General features: G+C 57.7%; 4 protein-coding genes and 12 non-coding genes across 16 annotated transcripts; 14 read left to right on the forward strand and 2 right to left on the reverse strand.

The window, feature by feature from the left end:
- Window positions 1-3,307: 3,307 nt before the first annotated feature.
- On the forward strand, window positions 3,308-4,929 carry PHYSODRAFT_302587 (hypothetical protein; the record flags this gene model as incomplete). Its single annotated transcript, XM_009531736.1, has 3 exons — window positions 3,308-3,985; window positions 4,015-4,450; window positions 4,784-4,929. 3 exons carry the CDS (start codon window positions 3,308-3,310, stop codon window positions 4,927-4,929), a joined length of 1,260 nt encoding a protein of 419 aa, XP_009530031.1.
- Window positions 4,930-5,039: 110 nt separating this feature from the next.
- PHYSODRAFT_334458 (hypothetical protein) lies at window positions 5,040-6,073 on the reverse strand (the record flags this gene model as incomplete). Its single annotated transcript, XM_009531737.1, has 4 exons — window positions 5,040-5,262; window positions 5,350-5,511; window positions 5,551-5,683; window positions 5,734-6,073. The coding sequence occupies 4 exons, from the start codon at window positions 6,071-6,073 to the stop codon at window positions 5,040-5,042; spliced, it is 858 nt and encodes a 285-aa protein (XP_009530032.1).
- A 1,083-nt stretch (window positions 6,074-7,156) lies between these two features.
- PHYSODRAFT_334459 (hypothetical protein) lies at window positions 7,157-8,815 on the forward strand (the record flags this gene model as incomplete). Its single annotated transcript, XM_009531738.1, has 5 exons — window positions 7,157-7,354; window positions 7,389-7,729; window positions 7,766-8,401; window positions 8,426-8,588; window positions 8,678-8,815. The coding sequence occupies 5 exons, from the start codon at window positions 7,157-7,159 to the stop codon at window positions 8,813-8,815; spliced, it is 1,476 nt and encodes a 491-aa protein (XP_009530033.1).
- An 865-nt stretch (window positions 8,816-9,680) lies between these two features.
- On the forward strand, window positions 9,681-9,753 carry PHYSODRAFT_t957. The gene has a single exon. It is a non-coding gene; the product is annotated as a tRNA-Ala (tRNA).
- A 2,189-nt stretch (window positions 9,754-11,942) lies between these two features.
- On the forward strand, window positions 11,943-12,015 carry PHYSODRAFT_t958. Its single transcript has one exon. It is a non-coding gene; the product is annotated as a tRNA-Ala (tRNA).
- A 698-nt stretch (window positions 12,016-12,713) lies between these two features.
- On the forward strand, window positions 12,714-12,786 carry PHYSODRAFT_t959. Its single transcript has one exon. It is a non-coding gene; the product is annotated as a tRNA-Ala (tRNA).
- Window positions 12,787-13,689: 903 nt separating this feature from the next.
- On the reverse strand, window positions 13,690-17,300 carry PHYSODRAFT_505526 (hypothetical protein; the record flags this gene model as incomplete). Its single annotated transcript, XM_009531739.1, has 2 exons — window positions 13,690-14,258; window positions 17,198-17,300. Coding segments are annotated over 2 exons (672 nt in total), but the record flags the coding sequence as incomplete, so codon positions are not given.
- Window positions 15,010-15,082, forward strand: PHYSODRAFT_t960. The gene has a single exon. It is a non-coding gene; the product is annotated as a tRNA-Ala (tRNA).
- PHYSODRAFT_t961 lies at window positions 15,782-15,854 on the forward strand. Its single transcript has one exon. It is a non-coding gene; the product is annotated as a tRNA-Ala (tRNA).
- Window positions 16,562-16,634, forward strand: PHYSODRAFT_t962. The gene has a single exon. It is a non-coding gene; the product is annotated as a tRNA-Ala (tRNA).
- A 39-nt stretch (window positions 17,301-17,339) lies between the features above and the next one.
- On the forward strand, window positions 17,340-17,412 carry PHYSODRAFT_t963. The gene has a single exon. It is a non-coding gene; the product is annotated as a tRNA-Ala (tRNA).
- A 700-nt stretch (window positions 17,413-18,112) lies between these two features.
- On the forward strand, window positions 18,113-18,185 carry PHYSODRAFT_t964. The gene has a single exon. It is a non-coding gene; the product is annotated as a tRNA-Ala (tRNA).
- Window positions 18,186-18,885: 700 nt separating this feature from the next.
- Window positions 18,886-18,958, forward strand: PHYSODRAFT_t965. The gene has a single exon. It is a non-coding gene; the product is annotated as a tRNA-Ala (tRNA).
- Window positions 18,959-19,658: 700 nt separating this feature from the next.
- PHYSODRAFT_t966 lies at window positions 19,659-19,731 on the forward strand. The gene has a single exon. It is a non-coding gene; the product is annotated as a tRNA-Ala (tRNA).
- Window positions 19,732-20,430: 699 nt separating this feature from the next.
- On the forward strand, window positions 20,431-20,503 carry PHYSODRAFT_t967. Its single transcript has one exon. It is a non-coding gene; the product is annotated as a tRNA-Ala (tRNA).
- Window positions 20,504-21,202: 699 nt separating this feature from the next.
- On the forward strand, window positions 21,203-21,275 carry PHYSODRAFT_t968. Its single transcript has one exon. It is a non-coding gene; the product is annotated as a tRNA-Ala (tRNA).
- Window positions 21,276-21,670: the final 395 nt, after the last annotated feature.

Consider the following 21,670-nt stretch of genomic DNA (forward strand, 5'->3'; position numbering starts at 1 on the left):
CGCTGGCCCCAGGAAACAAGGCGGCCTGTCCATTCTTCTTCACGGTGTACGGGCTTCGCGATGAGTGGAAAGTCACCCAGATGTGCCTGGCACACAACCATTACCGCCACGCTGGGTTCCAAGGCGACGTCTTTGTTGAGGGCAATCTTCAAGGGGATTCAATGCCACAGCGCCAACGAGATGTTCCATACAGCATGATGCGTGGGGTTTTAGAGCGGGAAATGTTGCCGGCCTACAGCGACACCTGGGCCAACGTGCCTGGTAGGGCCATCATGGACTTTCTTATGTCAAGTCAGATCATAACAAACCGCCAGACGGCCTCGAGACTCAAGTTGGATCTCCTCGAGTTTCTACGCGATGATGTTCTGGCAAGCTATCAGAAACTGGAGGCTTATCTTCGGATGGCGACGGACGCAAACGCAACCTCCAGCTACGAGTTTGAAAAACGAGAGGATGGTGTTTTCAGTCGCGCCTGCTTCTTCCCAGGGGCTTGTTTGAAGGCCATACAGCACTCCAAGCGTGTCATCGGCGCCGACGGAACGCACTTGAAGGGGGACATGAACAAGCGCGGCGTCTTCCTTCTGGCAACCACCAAGGACCGCAATGATCACATCCTTGTGGTGGGACTCGCTCTAGTGAGCCAGGAGGATTATGCAAACGGGAAATGGTTTCTCTCACACATGAAAACGGCAATCAGTGGTGTTGACGCACCATGGAAACCCGTGTTCGCGTCAGACCGACAGAAGGGATTACTTGCCGCAGTATCCGGACTCCGGCCACCGCTTCTGCGTTCGACACATCATATCCAACATTTCCAAGCGAGGATCGTCGCTGACACCTACTGAGCAATCGCTCGTGTTTCAGATGGCGAGAAGTGAATGCGAAAACGACTACGAGTTCTACAGCTCCAAGTTGGCGGACACCCGACCTCAAGCCGTGGAGTATCTAAATGGAACAGCCAAGGAGCACTGGGTGACGTATGCTTTTAACGAGGCGTACAATCAGCCGTCGTATGACGAGATCACCTCCAACCTTTCCGAGGCTGCGAACCATTGGCTGGGCAACCCCTGTCGTTCGAGCTACCCCCTGGAGGCTTTTGAGCAATACATGATGAAGCTGGTGGAACAGTTTGCAGCCCACCGGCGTGAAGCATCCAAGGACCGCCGACACCGCCAGGAACGAGCGTAAGTCCCTGGCACTGGCGACGACAGCGTCATCCCTACGCTGGCGTCGTTTTACAACGACAAGCTGACAGCGATGATGCCTATACGAATGTCTCCACATTCTCCCGTGTCTGGACGGCCAGTATATGGTTCGCTTCACCGACATCAGCTCCAGACCGGGCCACGCTCACATGTGGCGCACCTCAACTTGGTCGAGCGAGAGTGCACCTGTCGCAGGTGGCAGGATGAGAACTTCCCGTGCGTGCACGCCGTTAAGGCTGCCATTCACCACGGTGTGCACGTCACTCAACTGTTTGATGTGGAGATGTTCAACACCGCTACCGCTGTCAAGACTTACTACTACCAATTTGTCCCTGTGCTCCGCTCAGCGACTATCGCCCTAGATGCCACTGTACGCGTTCCAGAGGTCGTTGTTATCGAGGAAGATTTAGGGTCGAGGGGCCGCAAACCCGGTCCCAAACCAAAGCACAAGCGCAAAGTTGCGAGAGTAGGATCCGTCAGCACGGCCACGGTTGCTATGACTCAGTAGTCTTTGCCAGCCAGTGGGCTTCTTTTTTAAACTTGCATATCGATACATACTTCTCTTTCCCATTATCACACGCGATGAATTGTTCTATACATCTAGCCGAAAGTACTGAAAGCATAGATAATAGTCGGATCGTACTGTTTCACGAAAGTTTAGTCGTACGATTTCACTAATAGCTAAGTCGTACGATTTCACAAATAGCCAAGACGTACGATGCCATTAATAGTTAAGTCCAACGATGTCACTAATAGTTAAGTCGTACGATTTCAATAACAGTTAATCGTACGATTCGCTAATATTTAAGGCGTAAATTTCACTTATAGTAAAATCGTACGCTTGTACTGATAATTGTCGTACGATTTGACTAATAGTAAACCGTACAATTTGTTTCAAAGTAAATAGTAAGATTTTCATAATATCTATATTTCAAAAGTGTTCGGGTTTTATCATTTTCTTAAAGTTAAAGTTAAGCGACGATAATTATATGATGAGCAAGTAGCAAATTCAAGAGGAAAAGTAACATATATTTTTTAAACTCAGTTGCAGGAAAAAAAACTATCTAGAGCGTGATAGCGACGCGGCACTGCGGGCATCGAGGCGAGACTTCTTCTGCCATGCAATGATCCATGAGACATACAGTCAGAGCACATAGCGTGCTGGCAGGATGTTGGGCGAACAGGTTCCTCGAGAGTGTCTTGGCACATTACGCATATGTCGGCATCAGTAGCATTATCATTTGCAGCGCCATCTTCATCTTCGTCGTCACTCGTGATATCGATAATTTCAGGAATTGTCGATGCTACGGGGACAGACGAGGGGCTGGCTGGGATTGGGGCGACGGCGGTCCGGCTGAGTAGGTCTGCTGGCGCCTCCGTAACTGGGACGGATCTAGGCGGAGTTGCAGGGCGGGTCTCCAGCTGAATTACTCGGTTTCCGAGCAACAGAAGCGCTTCCCGGCGGGCTTGAGCGTATCTTCGGTCGTAATCCTTCTTAGCCCGCCGGGCGAGCTCCTCGCGCCGAGCCTTCAGCTGAGGGAACTTCCGCTCGAAACAACCGCGTGTGCCGATGTGTCCACGGACACTGCTTGCGGCGAGGTCAGTGCCACACAAGGGGCAGTCGACACGAGTAGGAGGTATCGTAATGCAAAATGAAACCAATTCCTTATTTCGATCTAGTATAGCTTGAACGCTTCAGCTATTTATTCGTATTATTTTTTTATCCTTATCCGAGGATGACACTACCCATTTCTCGGATAAGTAGATTGGACGTTGAATCTACTTATAAGTAGTACATTAATCTACTTACGTTTGAACAAAATGGCCCCAATCTCATTAAATTGTTTAATTGCTCGTTCACCCAACGGCTATGTGCGACCTTTGAGCCCGCTCGGCTGCGCTGTAGGCCAGTTGATAGACCCGTCTCTCCTCCGCGTGTCGAGCGTAATACGCCTTCTGGCGTTGCAGCCGCCGCGCCCTATCGCTCTGATAGACTTGAGGTTTGTATGTGGACTGGGTTGACTCCGTGTTTCTATATAAGTGAGGGCGGCAGTCTCAGCTTGGCGCCATTTGGAAATCTTCCCGCAAGCTACCAAGCCGCCATGCCGCCCCACACTGCTTCCTCGCCCCGCGCCGACACGCCCCGCGGACCCGGCACTGTGAACATCACGTTGAGGTGCCGCGGCGTGACCGAAGTCATCGAGAACGTCAGCGTCCGGTGGACTATGGGGGCGCTATGCAAGAAGATCGCCAAGGCGCTCAAGGAGACCTTCGGCATCGACGCCATCCCCGCGCAGCTCCGCCTCAGGACGTACGTCAAGATCGACGGCGAGTGGCCGACCGAGGAAGCAGCCGAGGACGCTGCGAACCGCCCCACCGTGATTGGCAAGTCTGTGTCCACCGAGCTCGAGGGTATTGGCGCTGAGGGCCGCGTGCACCTGCTCGTGACGATGCCTGCAGACGGTGATGATAAAGAAGAGAAGCCCGCCGCAGCAGAAGAGAAGAGCGATGCCAAGGACACCTCGGCAGAGGACGGCGACATCAGCGACGTCGAGACGGCCGTAGCCCGCTTCAGCAAGCGGGTCACGGGGCGCAATCGCAAGCGCAAGACGTCCACGGCGGACTCCACGGAGGATACCCGTATCGCGTTCTCCGACGTCACGGAGACACAGGCGAACGCGATGTACGAGAGCATGGACAGGGATAACAACTACGACATTAAGACGACGACGCTAACAGAGGAGCTCAAGGCGGGGATCCGGGAAGACTACGCGCGACCGGTCGGACCGATGCTGCCTTCGTGGAGCAGAAAGAAGTGCACAAGCGGCGCTACATCGACGCGATACTGAGCCGCCTGATCTTCGCTGTGAACGAGAGCACCGGTGCCAAGGACGAAGCCACCAAGCTACTCCTGTTTCCTGCGTACGGGATCGCGCTCCCGGAGCTGAACGCGTCTGGAGCTGCGGACTGGGTGATCAAGCGCAGCGACCGGATGCTTGTCGTCATCGAGGCCAAGCAGTGCGGCATCAGGAGGGGCCAGTATCAGCTACTCGCGATGATGGAAGCCCTCCGTATCCACAACAAGAAGCTTAAAATCAAGCAGACCAAGGTCCAAGCCATCTGCACCGACTTCCAGAACTGGTTGTTCGTGGAACGGAAGTCGAGAACTCTGCGGAAGAAACGCAAGGGCACGGTCCCTGCCACCACTAACGAGCTTGATGAGAATCTGCTAGATATCTGTGAGCGTGTGTACACCATGTTGTTGAATTTATAATATATTCATGAACGCTTATACTTTCTTCTTCATCGCTTATGCTTTCTTCATGGTCGGTCCGTAAAGAATCCGTAAGCATTATACATGCTTTATACTAGAGACGTAAAGAATCCGTAAACTCGCGTTTCCACCACCTTCCACCACCCGGTCCTGCTGATGACGCTGCTCTAGATCAGGTTTGGTTCACTGTAAAGGGGTTCCACCTCTTCCACCGGTGGAAACCACATGTGGCGACCTCACTCGAAGGGTAAGGGCCCTTACCCCCCCCCCTTACCCCCCCTTATTTTTGTCATTTGATTTTTAGGGGTTAAAGGTAGTGGAACTAGTGGAATGAGGTCTAAAGGGGCTGGCGATGTGTTAGAGCTCGTGAAAAGTGGTGGAACAGGGTGGTGGAAGGTGGTGGAAGTGGTGGAAACACAGGTTTACGGTTTCATTACGCCTCTACCATAAGGAATGTATAAAGCTTACAGATTCATTACGGATCGACTATGAAGAATGTATAAAGCGGGTACTAGTGGACTTGACTAACCCTGATATTGAGCAGCATCCCCAGCAGGACGTTACACGCGGTTGTAGGCTATACCTGTCATGTGGCTATGGAACAGTTGCGCATGCGCGCGGTCCCTCTCCCTGACCGTCATCCTATGATACGCAGCAGATGCTTGCAGATCAGACTCGTGGATGTGGCGCATGTTGGTAACCGTCAGCGGTGTCCCAGCATAGGCGCTGAAGATGCGTGGCAGACGGCGCGCGAGGCTGTTGCGTGATGCGACGTGCGTCAGTCTGTTCTGGCGGAAAGACAAGATGAACAGGTACTCTACACGATCCTGTAGCCGTTGGAGCACCCGTAACCATGCGGATAGGACGTACGCAAGGTCCCGCCTGACCTCAATCGTGGTCTTTCCTATGTGGCGGCTGTTCTTGAAGTCCTGCATGACCACCCGAAACGAGAACAGCGGCCCTGCCTTCTTGAAGTACAGCCAGTTGCCCTCGGATGGGATGGAGCGCAGCCTCGAGGTCAGGTGTAGCGAGCTTCAATCAGCGCGGAGAGCCGGTTGTAGGGTGTAACACGCCATCAATGCGATGCGCTGCATCTCCTTGGCAAATCGCGTCGCATTCAGCTTCTTCCCACGCATAGCCACCAGTTCGTTGAGGTTCGCATCCGTTAACAGCATTAGCGGGAGCCTTATCGCGTGAATAGACGCTCCATCGCATCGGCTATCACGACTTCAAGGTCAGTAAGCGATCGGTAACGCTCCTGCTGCTCATCCGTCAGGCGGTTCTCCACTGGATTCCTCTGCATAGCCACCTCCAGCCGCTCGATCTTGCGCCCGTATGTACGCTTGCTACTGGCTGTGACCGCGTCCCCAGCGGCTTTCACTAACGCAATCACGTGACACCACCTTGAATACTGGGTGCGAAGGGTCTCGGAGTCTTCCACGCGGCTGACCACCGCCCTTGTACGGTTCAGAAACGTTAGGTCGCGTGCGTTGCGCACCACATCAGCAACTGACTTGAGGAAGCCCACGCGTGCCTTCAACAGTACTGAACTGGTGGTTGTGGGTGCCAACGCATCCCTGATGACCGTCTCCATCGTATGCTATGTATAAGGCGCACAAAAAAATTTCTAAGAGCATCCTAAAACGATCTGCTCGACCGGACCTTGACGATCCAATAGTGAGGGTACGATGCCACGGATGGGTGCCTATTGCGCTCCGTGATTGCTGATGGTTTCATTGCAATCAGTATGGAGTCGGTCCGGACAAGTGGGATCGGCTCAGGGGTCGCGGTTTCGCCATCCAAGGGCATCTGTTGACTTTCCCTTTTTTGGTCCATCGATGTTTTTATTGCTCTTGTATATACGACCAAATAACAAAATTGTGGTTATCGCAAATTAATTAGTGTATAAAAGTTCGTACTTGGGCGGAGTATCCACTTGGGTACTAGGGCTCCGCGAAGGCTGGGATAGGAGGTTTTTGGTATAACCGCTTTCTATTATTATGAGTATTTTTTACGAACCACGGGCATCTCCTGCGCCTGCTTCGCAGCCGCAGCGTCTGCCCAGTAATTCACCTCAAAACTGTAGATAGTGCTTATACACAGTGATAAAACGAACCTTGCTCGAGATCTGTTTGTAGCTTGTAGAAAATGAAAATGTTTACCTTTGTATGCTTCTGCAGCAGTTCGTCCGCTTTAATCATTCACTTTTCTTCACTCCTACTATTCGATATATGTTACTGACTCATACCGGTTCAATCTGCCCACGCTTTTGGAGGCCCAGTGTGGCCACCGCGGCCGTACCGGTGTACTTAAGTAATGGGTTTTCTACCAGTTCAGCTTGCCCACGCAAATAAACCTTTTGGAGGGCCCAGTGCGGCACCGGGGTCACACCGGTTTCAGGACAATGTACCAGTTAGGTGTCAAGAGGGGTCACCTTTTGACTTGACGTACCACGGATATAATCCTGTTTGGTCTGCGATTGCAGCACTAACGTTGCTTCCTATCCCAGTATAACCGTCATTACTGATTTCATCGATCTACCGTGCAAGTGCCCGAGGAAGGGCGCACAGCATCGCAGTCGACAGCCGCGCCACACCAGCAGCAGCCAGCACCAACGCCCGACCCTTCGCTGCGGTCGCCGCCCAACTACAGAGGTAGCCTCATTACTCAACTCGCCATGCAGCGCTTCGAGGAGGAGAACGGCAAGCTAATACGCTACCACGTGTTTGACTGCGCTACCCAAGAGAGAGGCTTCCCGCGCGACAAGCTCTTCCTGACCTACACTCGCTATGTGATGCTCAACGGCACCGTCAAGGACGAGATCGACGGCAAGATGTGCGGGCCGGAGGGGCTCGTGGAAGCTGCTCTACTGCTTGTACGACCGAACGGCGGACTCCACGCCCGAGCAGGACGTCGTGTTTGACGCCGTGGACCTGTGCTTCAAGTCCGAGGAGGACAGGGAGGTATCCGAGGGCGTCGTGAAGAAGGCGGAGAGGCTGTCCAACGCGGAGCTGTGCCTCGCGGCGCAGCGCTACGACCGTAGGCTCTTTGACCTGTGCTGCATGCTGCCCCAGACGTGGCTGACCAACCGCGAGAACGTCTGGCAGCTCGCCGGCTTCTTCTACCGCCGCCCGCACGTTGGCCGCGAGGTCATGCGATACACGTTCGTGTGCATCCTCGCGCATGTGCGTGGCTCCTACTTCGACACAGCGGCCGCCCTCGCAGCCTTTAACGACTGGAAGAACCCCAAGTAGCACCCCAAGCTGACGGAGGGTGTCATCAAGAGGATCGTCGGCGGCGCCAACCCAGCCGGGTACCGCAAATGGGCAGAGCGCTGCGAGCGCAACGGCGGCTGCATGGACGACATCGGCGACGTCAAGGACCTCGACAGCCCGAAGAAGCTGAAGGCCGCCATGCTCGAGGCGCTGCTGGACGAGCTCGAGAAACTGCCGATGAAGCTCATCCGCGAGGACAACGAGTACACCGTCGACTCGCTGGCCGAGGCAAGGAAGTGGGAGTCGCTCAAGACGCTGGCCTACCCTATCAAGTCGAGCTACGCGCACGCGAGCAACCGCGGCACGCCGTACGGTGCGTACCACCTGAAGAAGTTCGTGGAGGTCGTGCGGTACGGTGCCCGTGACTCGGTGCGCGTCATCGGTTACGAGCGCGCCAGCACGCGCAGCAAGAAGGCGGCGGGGGGGGGCGACACTATCTACAGCGTGCCGTTCAGGCTGCTGCAGCGAGACCTGAGCGACTTCGACTGCCGCCAGATCCCGACGACCAAGTACAAGCGCGAGCTCAAGGTCAGGCTGTCGAACCACGCCGTCCGCTACCTGCTGCACCGTCGCGAGCAGTGGCTGGAGGTGGGCTTCACGGAGGAGAGGAATGAGGGATCGAGGGAGACGTACGAGCTCTACAAGGAGTGAGCGGCGTGGGCGGACCCGAGTACGGTGGTCAAGGGTGAACAGGTGTTTGGCACGATGCTGAACAAGCTAGGCTTCACGCTCAACAAGGGCGCCAAGGTCTCCGGCAAGACGATCAAGCGCCGCACGTTCTCTGTGGACCTGATCGAACTGAACCTGGAGCCGTACATCATCGCTGACGAGACGGTTCGAGTCAGCCAGCTGCTTGACATTTTTGTTTTTGGAGGCGGGTAGCTCCCGGCCTGGCGGTTCGAGGCTTCGGGTATGTGAGGCAGTGGACCATGGCGGAGCGCGGAGAATCGACAAGGCGTGGATGCTGGCGCCTCACGGGTGCTAATGTGCTGGTGGAGAGGACGATCGTTGTAATGGGTGCGGAGGCTTGCTTGGCGATGTGTGGAGGGATGGCGCTGTGAGGCGGTTGTGTGTGGTTTTGTTTGGTGTGTTTTGTGGCGAGTTGGCGTGTGCGTGTGTGTGTGTGTGTTGGTCTGAGCGCGTCGATTGCGTTGCGGTTTGGGTTTGTGTCTGGGCGCTTAGCTCAAATGGTAGAGCACCCGCTTCGCATGCGGATCGATACCCCCAGTGTCCACTTTTACGGCACACAACACTTTTTACGAACAAACACTTTTTACCGCCCCTCGCGCCGCTGCTTGCTTCCTAGCCTTCCTACCCCTGCTCACCCGCCACCCACAGCTCACCCGCCATCTGCGAGCGTGCTGGTGCCTACGTTTACAGACGACCCACCTTTTTTGTCGGCGAGTGTGGGGCAACCACGCCGACTGCCAGGCGCAGGATCCCACAAGAGTTTGGGCATGAGGGAGACCGGCTAAACAGCTCACCGAGAGCCTGGTCAGCGCCACAGACCAAACGCCCAGCTGTGTGCTCTGTGCTCTGTGCTCTGTGCTGTGTGTCACCTCTGTCCGGGCCACTGGCCGGTCGGACGAGTAGGGTTCGAGTCAGCCAGCTGCTTGACATTTTTGTTTTCGGAGGCGGGTAGCTCCCGGCCTGGCGGTTCGAGGCTTCGGGTATGTGAGGCAGTGGACCATGGCGGAGCGCGGAGAATCGACAAGGCGTGGATGCTGGCGCCTCACGGGTGCTAATGTGCTGGTGGAGAGGACGATCGTTGTAATGGGTGCGGAGGCTTGCTTGGCGATGTGTGGAGGGATGGCGCTGTGAGGCGGTTGTGCGTCGTTTTGTTTGGTGTGTTTTGTGGCGAGTTGGCGTGTGCGTGTGTGTGTTGATCTGAGCGCGTCGATTGCGTTGCGGCTTGGGTTTGCGTCTGGGCGCTTAGCTCAAATGGTAGAGCGCCCGCTTCGCATGCGGGAGGTAGGGGGATCGATACCCCCAGTGTCCACTTTTACGGCACACAACACTTTTACGAACAAACACTTTTTACCGCCCCTCGCGCCGCTGCTTGCTTCCTAGCCTTCCTACCCCTGCTCACCCGCCACCCAAGCTCACCCGCCATCTGCGAGCGTGCTGGTGCCTACGTTTACAGACGACCCACCTTTTTTGTCGGCGAGTGTGGGGCAACCACGCCGACTGCCAGGCGCAGGATCCCACAAGAGTTTGGGCATGAGGGAGACCGGCTAAACAGCTCACCGAGAGCCTGGTCAGCGCCACAGACCAAACGCCCAGCTGTGTGCTGTGTGCTCTGTGCTCTGTGCTGTGTGTCACCTCTGTCCGGGCCACTGGCCGGTCGGACGAGTAGGGTTCGAGTCAGCCAGCTGCTTGACATTTTTGTTTTCGGAGGCGGGTGGCTCCCGGCCTGGCGGTTCGAGGCTTCGGGTATGTGAGGCAGTGGACCATGGCGGAGCGCGGAGAATCGACAAGGCGTGGATGCTGGCGCCTCACGGGTGCTAATGTGCTGGTGGAGAGGACGATCGTTGTAATGGGTGCGGAGGCTTGCTTGGCGATGTGTGGAGGGATGGCGCTGTGAGGCGGTTGTGCGTCGTTTTGTTTGGTGTGTTTTGTGGCGAGTTGGCGTGTGCGTGCGTGTGTGTGTGTTGATCTGAGCGCGTCGATTGCGTTGCGGTTTGGGTTTGTGTCTGGGCGCTTAGCTCAAATGGTAGAGCACCCGCTTCGCATGCGGATCGATACCCCCAGTGTCCACTTTTACGGCACACAACACTTTTTACGAACAAACACTTTTTACCGCCCCTCGCGCCGCTGCTTGCTTCCTAGCCTTCCTACCCCTGCTCACCCGCCACCCACAGCTCACCCGCCATCTGCGAGCGTGCTGGTGCCTACGTTTACAGACGACCCACCTTTTTTGTCGGCGAGTGTGGGGCAACCACGCCGACTGCCAGGCGCAGGATCCCACAAGAGTTTGGGCATGAGGGAGACCGGCTAAACAGCTCACCGAGAGCCTGGTCAGCGCCACAGACCAAACGCCCAGCTGTGTGCTCTGTGCTCTGTGCTCTGTGCTGTGTGTCACCTCTGTCCGGGCGGGTTCGAGTCAGCCAGCTGCTTGACATTTTTGTTTTCGGAGGCGGGTGGCTCCCGGCCTGGCGGTTCGAGGCTTCGGGTATGTGAGGCAGTGGACCATGGCGGAGCGCGGAGAATCGACAAGGCGTGGATGCTGGCGCCTCACGGGTGCTAATGTGCTGGTGGAGAGGACGATCGTTGTAATGGGTGCGGAGGCTTGCTTGGCGATGTGTGGAGGGATGGCGCTGTGAGGCGGTTGTGTGTGGTTTTGTTTGGTGTGTTTTGTGGCGAGTTGGCGTGTGCGTGTGTGTGTGTGTGTTGGTCTGAGCGCGTCGATTGCGTTGCGGTTTGGGTTTGTGTCTGGGCGCTTAGCTCAAATGGTAGAGCACCCGCTTCGCATGCGGATCGATACCCCCAGTGTCCACTTTTACGGCACACAACACTTTTTACGAACAAACACTTTTTACCGCCCCTCGCGCCGCTGCTTGCTTCCTAGCCTTCCTACCCCTGCTCACCCGCCACCCACAGCTCACCCGCCATCTGCGAGCGTGCTGGTGCCTACGTTTACAGACGACCCACCTTTTTTGTCGGCGAGTGTGGGGCAACCACGCCGACTGCCAGGCGCAGGATCCCACAAGAGTTTGGGCATGAGGGAGACCGGCTAAACAGCTCACCGAGAGCCTGGTCAGCGCCACAGACCAAACGCCCAGCTGTGTGCTCTGTGCTCTGTGCTCTGTGCTGTGTGTCACCTCTGTCCGGGCCACTGGCCGGTCGGACGAGTAGGGTTCGAGTCAGCCAGCTGCTTGACATTTTTGTTTTCGGAGGCGGGTAGCTCCCGGCCTGGCGGTTCGAGGCTTCGGGTATGTGAGGCAGTGGACCATGGCGGAGCGCGGAGAATCGACAAGGCGTGGATGCTGGCGCCTCACGGGTGCTAATGTGCTGGTGGAGAGGACGATCGTTGTAATGGGTGCGGAGGCTTGCTTGGCGATGTGTGGAGGGATGGCGCTGTGAGGCGGTTGTGCGTCGTTTCGTTTGGTGTGTTTTGTGGCGAGTTGGCGTGTGCGTGTGTGTGTTGATCTGAGCGCGTCGATTGCGTTGCGGCTTGGGTTTGCGTCTGGGCGCTTAGCTCAAATGGTAGAGCGCCCGCTTCGCATGCGGGAGGTAGGGGGATCGATACCCCCAGTGTCCACTTTTACGGCACACAACACTTTTACGAACAAACACTTTTTACCGCCCCTCGCGCCGCTGCTTGCTTCCTAGCCTTCCTACCCCTGCTCACCCGCCACCCAAGCTCACCCGCCATCTGCGAGCGTGCTGGTGCCTACGTTTACAGACGACCCACCTTTTTTGTCGGCGAGTGTGGGGCAACCACGCCGACTGCCAGGCGCAGGATCCCACAAGAGTTTGGGCATGAGGGAGACCGGCTAAACAGCTCACCGAGAGCCTGGTCAGCGCCACAGACCAAACGCCCAGCTGTGTGCTGTGTGCTCTGTGCTCTGTGCTGTGTGTCACCTCTGTCCGGGCCACTGGCCGGTCGGACGAGTAGGGTTCGAGTCAGCCAGCTGCTTGACATTTTTGTTTTCGGAGGCGGGTGGCTCCCGGCCTGGCGGTTCGAGGCTTCGGGTATGTGAGGCAGTGGACCATGGCGGAGCGCGGAGAATCGACAAGGCGTGGATGCTGGCGCCTCACGGGTGCTAATGTGCTGGTGGAGAGGACGATCGTTGTAATGGGTGCGGAGGCTTGCTTGGCGATGTGTGGAGGGATGGCGCTGTGAGGCGGTTGTGTGTGGTTTTGTTTGGTGTGTTTTGTGGCGAGTTGGCGTGTGCGTGTGTGTGTGTGTGTGTTGGTCTGAGCGCGTCGATTGCGTTGCGGTTTGGGTTTGTGTCTGGGCGCTTAGCTCAAATGGTAGAGCGCCCGCTTCGCATGCGGGAGGTAGGGGGATCGATACCCCCAGTGTCCACTTTTTACGGCACACAACACTTTTTACGAACAAACACTTTTTACCGCCCCTCGCGCCGCTGCTTGCTTCCTAGCCTTCCTACCCCTGCTCACCCGCCACCCACAGCTCACCCGCCATCTGCGAGCGTGCTGGTGCCTACGTTTACAGACGACCCACCTTTTTTGTCGGCGAGTGTGGGGCAACCACGCCGACTGCCAGGCGCAGGATCCCACAAGAGTTTGGGCATGAGGGAGACCGGCTAAACAGCTCACCGAGAGCCTGGTCAGCGCCACAGACCAAACGCCCAGCTGTGTGCTGTGTGCTCTGTGCTCTGTGCTGTGTGTCACCTCTGTCCGGGCCACTGGCCGGTCGGACGAGTAGGGTTCGAGTCAGCCAGCTGCTTGACATTTTTGTTTTCGGAGGCGGGTAGCTCCCGGCCTGGCGGTTCGAGGCTTCGGGTATGTGAGGCAGTGGACCATGGCGGAGCGCGGAGAATCGACAAGGCGTGGATGCTGGCGCCTCACGGGTGCTAATGTGCTGGTGGAGAGGACGATCGTTGTAATGGGTGCGGAGGCTTGCTTGGCGATGTGTGGAGGGATGGCGCTGTGAGGCGGTTGTGTGTGGTTTTGTTTGGTGTGTTTTGTGGCGAGTTGGCGTGTGCGTGTGTGTGTGTGTGTGTTGGTCTGAGCGCGTCGATTGCGTTGCGGTTTGGGTTTGTGTCTGGGCGCTTAGCTCAAATGGTAGAGCGCCCGCTTCGCATGCGGATCGATACCCCCAGTGTCCACTTTTACGGCACGCAACACTTTTTACGAACAAACACTTTTTACCGCCCCTCGCGCCGCTGCTTGCTTCCTAGCCTTCCTACCCCTGCTCACCCGCCACCCACAGCTCACCCGCCATCTGCGAGCGTGCTGGTGCCTACGTTTACAGACGACCCACCTTTTTTGTCGGCGAGTGTGGGGCAACCACGCCGACTGCCAGGCGCAGGATCCCACAAGAGTTTGGGCATGAGGGAGACCGGCTAAACAGCTCACCGAGAGCCTGGTCAGCGCCACAGACCAAACGCCCAGCTGTGTGCTGTGTGCTCTGTGCTCTGTGCTGTGTGTCACCTCTGTCCGGGCCACTGGCCGGTCGGACGAGTAGGGTTCGAGTCAGCCAGCTGCTTGACATTTTTGTTTTCGGAGGCGGGTGGCTCCCGGCCTGGCGGTTCGAGGCTTCGGGTATGTGAGGCAGTGGACCATGGCGGAGCGCGGAGAATCGACAAGGCGTGGATGCTGGCGCCTCACGGGTGCTAATGTGCTGGTGGAGAGGACGATCGTTGTAATGGGTGCGGAGGCTTGCTTGGCGATGTGTGGAGGGATGGCGCTGTGAGGCGGTTGTGTGTGGTTTTGTTTGGTGTGTTTTGTGGCGAGTTGGCGTGTGCGTGTGTGTGTGTGTGTGTGTGTTGGTCTGAGCGCGTCGATTGCGTTGCGGTTTGGGTTTGTGTCTGGGCGCTTAGCTCAAATGGTAGAGCGCCCGCTTCGCATGCGGATCGATACCCCCAGTGTCCACTTTTACGGCACGCAACACTTTTTACGAACAAACACTTTTTACCGCCCCTCGCGCCGCTGCTTGCTTCCTAGCCTTCCTACCCCTGCTCACCCGCCACCCACAGCTCACCCGCCATCTGCGAGCGTGCTGGTGCCTACGTTTACAGACGACCCACCTTTTTTGTCGGCGAGTGTGGGGCAACCACGCCGACTGCCAGGCGCAGGATCCCACAAGAGTTTGGGTATGAGGGAGACCGGCTAAACAGCTCACCGAGAGCCTGGTCAGCGCCACAGACCAAACGCCCAGCTTTGTGCTGTGTGCTCTGTGCTCTGTGCTGTGTGTCACCTCTGTCCGGGCCACTGGCCGGTCGGACGAGTAGGGTTCGAGTCAGCCAGCTGCTTGACATTTTTGTTTTCGGAGGCGGGTGGCTCCCGGCCTGGCGGTTCGAGGCTTCGGGTATGTGAGGCAGTGGACCATGGCGGAGCGCGGAGAATCGACAAGGCGTGGATGCTGGCGCCTCACGGGTGCTAATGTGCTGGTGGAGAGGACGATCGTTGTAATGGGTGCGGAGGCTTGCTTGGCGATGTGTGGAGGGATGGCGCTGTGAGGCGGTTGTGCGTCGTTTTGTTTGGTGTGTTTTGTGGCGAGTTGGCGTGTGCGTGTGTGTGTGTTGGTCTGAGCGCGTCGATTGCGTTGCGGTTTGGGTTTGTGTCTGGGCGCTTAGCTCAAATGGTAGAGCGCCCGCTTCGCATGCGGGAGGCAGGGGGATCGATACCCCCAGTGTCCACTTTTTACGGCACACAACACTTTTTACGAACAAACACTTTTTACCGCCCCTCGCGCCGCTGCTTGCTTCCTAGCCTTCCTACCCCTGCTCACCCGCCACCCACAGCTCACCCGCCATCTGCGAGCGTGCTGGTGCCTACGTTTACAGACGACCCACCTTTTTTGTCGGCGAGTGTGGGGCAACCACGCCGACTGCCAGGCGCAGGATCCCACAAGAGTTTGGGCATGAGGGAGACCGGCTAAACAGCTCACCGAGAGCCTGGTCAGCGCCACAGACCAAACGCCCAGCTTTGTGCTGTGTGCTCTGTGCTCTGTGCTGTGTGTCACCTCTGTCCGGGCCACTGGCCGGTCGGACGAGTAGGGTTCGAGTCAGCCAGCTGCTTGACATTTTTGTTTTCGGAGGCGGGTGGCTCCCGGCCTGGCGGTTCGAGGCTTCGGGTATGTGAGGCAGTGGACCATGGCGGAGCGCGGAGAATCGACAAGGCGTGGATGCTGGCGCCTCACGGGTGCTAATGTGCTGGTGGAGAGGACGATCGTTGTAATGGGTGCGGAGGCTTGCTTGGCGATGTGTGGAGGGATGGCGCTGTGAGGCGGTTGTGCGTCGTTTTGTTTGGTGTGTTTTGTGGCGAGTTGGCGTGTGCGTGTGTGTGTGTGTGTTGGTCTGAGCGCGTCGATTGCGTTGCGGTTTGGGTTTGTGTCTGGGCGCTTAGCTCAAATGGTAGAGCGCCCGCTTCGCATGCGGGAGGTAGGGGGATCGATACCCCCAGTGTCCACTTTTTACGGCACACAACACTTTTTACGAACAAACACTTTTTACCGCCCCTCGCGCCGCTGCTTGCTTCCTAGCCTTCCTACCCCTGCTCACCCGCCACCCACAGCTCACCCGCCATCTGCGAGCGTGCTGGTGCCTACGTTTACAGACGACCCACCTTTTTTGTCGGCGAGTGTGGGGCAACCACGCCGACTGCCAGGCGCAGGATCCCACAAGAGTTTGGGCATGAGGGAGACCGGCTAAACAGCTCACCGAGAGCCTGGTCAGCGCCACAGACCAAACGCCCAGCTGTGTGCTGTGTGCTGTGTGCTCTGTGCTCTGTGCTGTGTGTCACCTCTGTCCGGGCCACTGGCCGGTCGGACGAGTAGGGTTCGAGTCAGCCAGCTGCTTGACATTTTTGTTTCGGAGGCGGGTGGCTCCCGGCCTGGCGGTTCGAGGCTTCGGGTATGTGAGGCAGTGGACCATGGCGGAGCGCGGAGAATCGACAAGGCGTGGATGCTGGCGCCTCACGGGTGCTAATGTGCTGGTGGAGAGGACGATCGTTGTAATGGGTGCGGAGGCTTGCTTGGCGATGTGTGGAGGGATGGCGCTGTGAGGCGGTTGTGCGTCGTTTTGTTTGGTGTGTTTTGTGGCGAGTTGGCGTGTGCGTGTGTGTGTGTGTGTGTTGGTCTGAGCGCGTCGATTGCGTTGCGGTTTGGGTTTGTGTCTGGGCGCTTAGCTCAAATGGTAGAGCGCCCGCTTCGCATGCGGGAGGTAGGGGGATCGATACCCCCAGTGTCCACTTTTTACGGCACACAACACTTTTTACGAACAAACACTTTTTACCGCCCCTCGCGCCGCTGCTTGCTTCCTAGCCTTCCTACCCCTGCTCACCCGCCACCCACAGCTCACCCGCCATCTGCGAGCGTGCTGGTGCCTACGTTTACAGACGACCCACCTTTTTTGTCGGCGAGTGTGGGGCAACCACGCCGACTGCCAGGCGCAGGATCCCACAAGAGTTTGGGCATGAGGGAGACCGGCTAAACAGCTCACCGAGAGCCTGGTCAGCGCCACAGACCAAACGCCCAGCTTTGTGCTGTGTGCTCTGTGCTCTGTGCTGTGTGTCACCTCTGTCCGGGCCACTGGCCGGTCGGACGAGTAGGGTTCGAGTCAGCCAGCTGCTTGACATTTTTGTTTTCGGAGGCGGGTGGCTCCCGGCCTGGCGGTTCGAGGCTTCGGGTATGTGAGGCAGTGGACCATGGCGGAGCGCGGAGAATCGACAAGGCGTGGATGCTGGCGCCTCACGGGTGCTAATGTGCTGGTGGAGAGGACGATCGTTGTAATGGGTGCGGAGGCTTGCTTGACGATGTGTGGAGGGATGGCGCTGTGAGGCGGTTGTGTGTGGTTTTGTTTGGTGTGTTTTGTGGCGAGTTGGCGTGTGCGTGTGTGTGTGTGTGTGTGTGTTGGTCTGAGCGCGTCGATTGCGTTGCGGTTTGGGTTTGTGTCTGGGCGCTTAGCTCAAATGGTAGAGCGCCCGCTTCGCATGCGGGAGGTAGGGGGATCGATACCCCCAGTGTCCACTTTTACGGCACACAACACTTTTTACGAACAAACACTTTTTACCGCCCCTCGCGCCGCTGCTTGCTTCCTAGCCTTCCTACCCCTGCTCACCCGCCACCCACAGCTCACCCGCCATCTGCGAGCGTGCTGGTGCCTACGTTTACAGACGACCCACCTTTTTTGTCGGCGAGTGTGGGGCAACCACGCCGACTGCCAGGCGCAGGATCCCACAAGAGTTTGGGCATGAGGGAGACCGGCTAAACAGCTCACCGAGAGCCTGGTCAGCGCCACAGACCAAACGCCCAGCTTTGTGCTGTGTGCTCTGTGCTGTGTGCTGTGTGTCACCTCTGTCCGGGCCACTGGCCGGTCGGACGAGTAGGGTTCGAGTCAGCCAGCTGCTTGACATTTTTGTTTTCGGAGGCGGGTGGCTCCCGGCCTGGCGGTTCGAGGCTTCGGGTATGTGAGGCAGTGGACCATGGCGGAGCGCGGAGAATCGACAAGGCGTGGATGCTGGCGCCTCACGGGTGCTAATGTGCTGGTGGAGAGGACGATCGTTGTAATGGGTGCGGAGGCTTGCTTGGCGATGTGTGGAGGGATGGCGCTGTGAGGCGGTTGTGCGTCGTTTTGTTTGGTGTGTTTTGTGGCGAGTTGGCGTGTGCGTGTGTGTGTGTGTGTGTTGGTCTGAGCGCGTCGATTGCGTTGCGGTTTGGGTTTGTGTCTGGGCGCTTAGCTCAAATGGTAGAGCGCCCGCTTCGCATGCGGGAGGTAGGGGGGTCGATACCCCCAGTGTCCACTTTTTACGGCACACAACACTTTTTACGAACAAACACTTTTTACCGCCCCTCGCGCCGCTGCTTGCTTCCTAGCCTTCCTACCCCTGCTCACCCGCCACCCAAGCTCACCCGCCATCTGCGAGCGTGCTGGTGCCTACGTTTACAGACGACCCACCTTTTTTGTCGGCGAGTGTGGGGCAACCACGCCGACTGCCAGGCGCAGGATCCCACAAGAGTTTGGGCATGAGGGAGACCGGCTAAACAGCTCACCGAGAGCCTGGTCAGCGCCACAGACCAAACGCCCAGCTGTGTGCTGTGTGCTCTGTGCTCTGTGCTGTGTGTCACCTCTGTCCGGGCCACTGGCCGGTCGGACGAGTAGGGTTCGAGTCAGCCAGCTGCTTGACATTTTTGTTTTCGGAGGCGGGTGGCTCCCGGCCTGGCGGTTCGAGGCTTCGGGTATGTGAGGCAGTGGACCATGGCGGAGCGCGGAGAATCGACAAGGCGTGGATGCTGGCGCCTCACGGGTGCTAATGTGCTGGTGGAGAGGACGATCGTTGTAATGGGTGCGGAGGCTTGCTTGGCGATGTGTGGAGGGATGGCGCTGTGAGGCGGTTGTGCGTCGTTTTGTTTGGTGTGTTTTGTGGCGAGTTGGCGTGTGCGTGTGTGTGTGTGTGTGTTGGTCTGAGCGCGTCGATTGCGTTGCGGTTTGGGTTTGTGTCTGGGCGCTTAGCTCAAATGGTAGAGCGCCCGCTTCGCATGCGGGAGGTAGGGGGGTCGATACCCCCAGTGTCCACTTTTTACGGCACACAACACTTTTTACGAACAAACACTTTTTACCGCCCCTCGCGCCGCTGCTTGCTTCCTAGCCTTCCTACCCCTGCTCACCCGCCACCCAAGCTCACCCGCCATCTGCGAGCGTGCTGGTGCCTACGTTTACAGACGACCCACCTTTTTTGTCGGCGAGTGTGGGGCAACCACGCCGACTGCCAGGCGCAGGATCCCACAAGAGTTTGGGCATGAGGGAGACCGGCTAAACAGCTCACCGAGAGCCTGGTCAGCGCCACAGACCAAACGCCCAGCTTTGTGCTGTGTGCTCTGTGCTCTGTGCTGTGTGTCACCTCTGTCCGGGCCACTGGCCGGTCGGACGAGTAGGGTTCGAGTCAGCCAGCTGCTTGACATTTTTGTTTTCGGAGGCGGGTGGCTCCCGGCCTGGCGGTTCGAGGCTTCGGGTATGTGAGGCAGTGGACCATGGCGGAGCGCGGAGAATCGACAAGGCGTGGATGCTGGCGCCTCACGGGTGCTAATGTGCTGGTGGAGAGGACGATCGTTGTAATGGGTGCGGAGGCTTGCTTGGCGATGTGTGGAGGGATGGCGCTGTGAGGCGGTTGTGCGTCGTTTTGTTTGGTGTGTTTTGTGGCGAGTTGGCGTGTGCGTGTGTGTGTGTGTGTGTTGGTCTGAGCGCGTCGATTGCGTTGCGGTTTGGGTTTGTGTCTGGGCGCTTAGCTCAAATGGTAGAGCGCCCGCTTCGCATGCGGGAGGTAGGGGGATCGATACCCCCAGTGTCCACTTTTTACGGCACACAACACTTTTTACGAACAAACACTTTTTACCGCCCCTCGCGCCGCTGCTTGCTTCCTAGCCTTCCTACCCCTGCTCACCCGCCACCCACAGCTCACCCGCCATCTGCGAGCGTGCTGGTGCCTACGTTTACAGACGACCCACCTTTTTTGTCGGCGAGTGTGGGGCAACCACGCCGACTGCCAGGCGCAGGATCCCACAAGAGTTTGGGCATGAGGGAGACCGGCTAAACAGCTCACCGAGAGCCTGGTCAGCGCCACAGACCAAACGCCCAGCTGTGTGCTGTGTGCTCTGTGCTCTGTGCTGTGTGTCACCTCTGTCCGGGCCACTGGCCGGTCGGACGAGTAGGGTTCGAGTCAGCCAGCTGCTTGACATTTTTGTTTTCGGAGGCGGGTGGCTCCCGGCCTGGCGGTTCGAGGCTTCGGGTATGTGAGGCAGTGGACCATGGCGGAGCGCGGAGAATCGACAAGGCGTGGATGCTGGCGCCTCACGGGTGCTAATGTGCTGGTGGAGAGGACGATCGTTGTAATGGGTGCGGAGGCTTGCTTGGCGATGTGTGGAGGGATGGCGCTGTGAGGCGGTTGTGTGTGGTTTTGTTTGGTGTGTTTTGTGGCGAGTTGGCGTGTGCGTGTGTGTGTGTGTGTTGGTCTGAGCGCGTCGATTGCGTTGCGGTTTGGGTTTGTGTCTGGGCGCTTAGCTCAAATGGTAGAGCGCCCGCTTCGCATGCGGGAGGTAGGGGGATCGATACCCCCAGTGTCCACTTTTTACGGCACACAACACTTTTTACGAACAAACACTTTTTACCGCCCCTCGCGCCGCTGCTTGCTTCCTAGCCTTCCTACCCCTGCTCACCCGCCACCCACAGCTCACCCGCCATCTGCGAGCGTGCTGGTGCCTACGTTTACAGACGACCCACCTTTTTTGTCGGCGAGTGTGGGGCAACCACGCCGACTGCCAGGCGCAGGATCCCACAAGAGTTTGGGCATGAGGGAGACCGGCTAAACAGCTCACCGAGAGCCTGGTCAGCGCCACAGACCAAACGCCCAGCTGTGTGCTGTGTGCTCTGTGCTCTGTGCTGTGTGTCACCTCTGTCCGGGCCACTGGCCGGTCGGACGAGTAGGGTTCGAGTCAGCCAGCTGCTTGACATTTTTGTTTTCGGAGGCGGGTGGCTCCCGGCCTGGCGGTTCGAGGCTTCGGGTATGTGAGGCAGTGGACCATGGCGGAGCGCGGAGAATCGACAAGGCGTGGATGCTGGCGCCTCACGGGTGCTAATGTGCTGGTGGAGAGGACGATCGTTGTAATGGGTGCGGAGGCTTGCTTGGCGATGTGTGGAGGGATGGCGCTGTGAGGCGATTGTGTGTCGTTTTGTTTGGTGTGTTTTGTGGCGAGTTGGCGTGTGCGTGTGTGTGTGTGTGTTGGTCTGAGCGCGTCGATTGCGTTGCGGTTTGGGTTTGTGTCTGGGCGCTTAGCTCAAATGGTAGAGCGCCCGCTTCGCATGCGGGAGGTAGGGGGATCGATACCCCCAGTGTCCACTTTTTACGGCACACAACACTTTTTACGAACAAACACTTTTTACCGCCCCTCGCGCCGCTGCTTGCTTCCTAGCCTTCCTACCCCTGCTCACCCGCCACCCACAGCTCACCCGCCATCTGCGAGCGTGCTGGTGCCTACGTTTACAGACGACCCACCTTTTTTGTCGGCGAGTGTGGGGCAACCACGCCGACTGCCAGGCGCAGGATCCCACAAGAGTTTGGGCATGAGGGAGACCGGCTAAACAGCTCACCGAGAGCCTGGTCAGCGCCACAGACCAAACGCCCAGCTGTGTGCTGTGTGCTCTGTGCTCTGTGCTGTGTGTCACCTCTGTCTGGGCGGGTTCGAGTCAGCCAGCTGCTTGACATTTTTGTTTTCGGGGATCCTCAGAGTCGAC

Source organism: Phytophthora sojae (genome assembly GCF_000149755.1).
Source record: "Phytophthora sojae unplaced genomic scaffold PHYSOscaffold_5, whole genome shotgun sequence".
Lineage (NCBI taxonomy): Eukaryota > Oomycota > Peronosporomycetes > Peronosporales > Peronosporaceae > Phytophthora > Phytophthora sojae.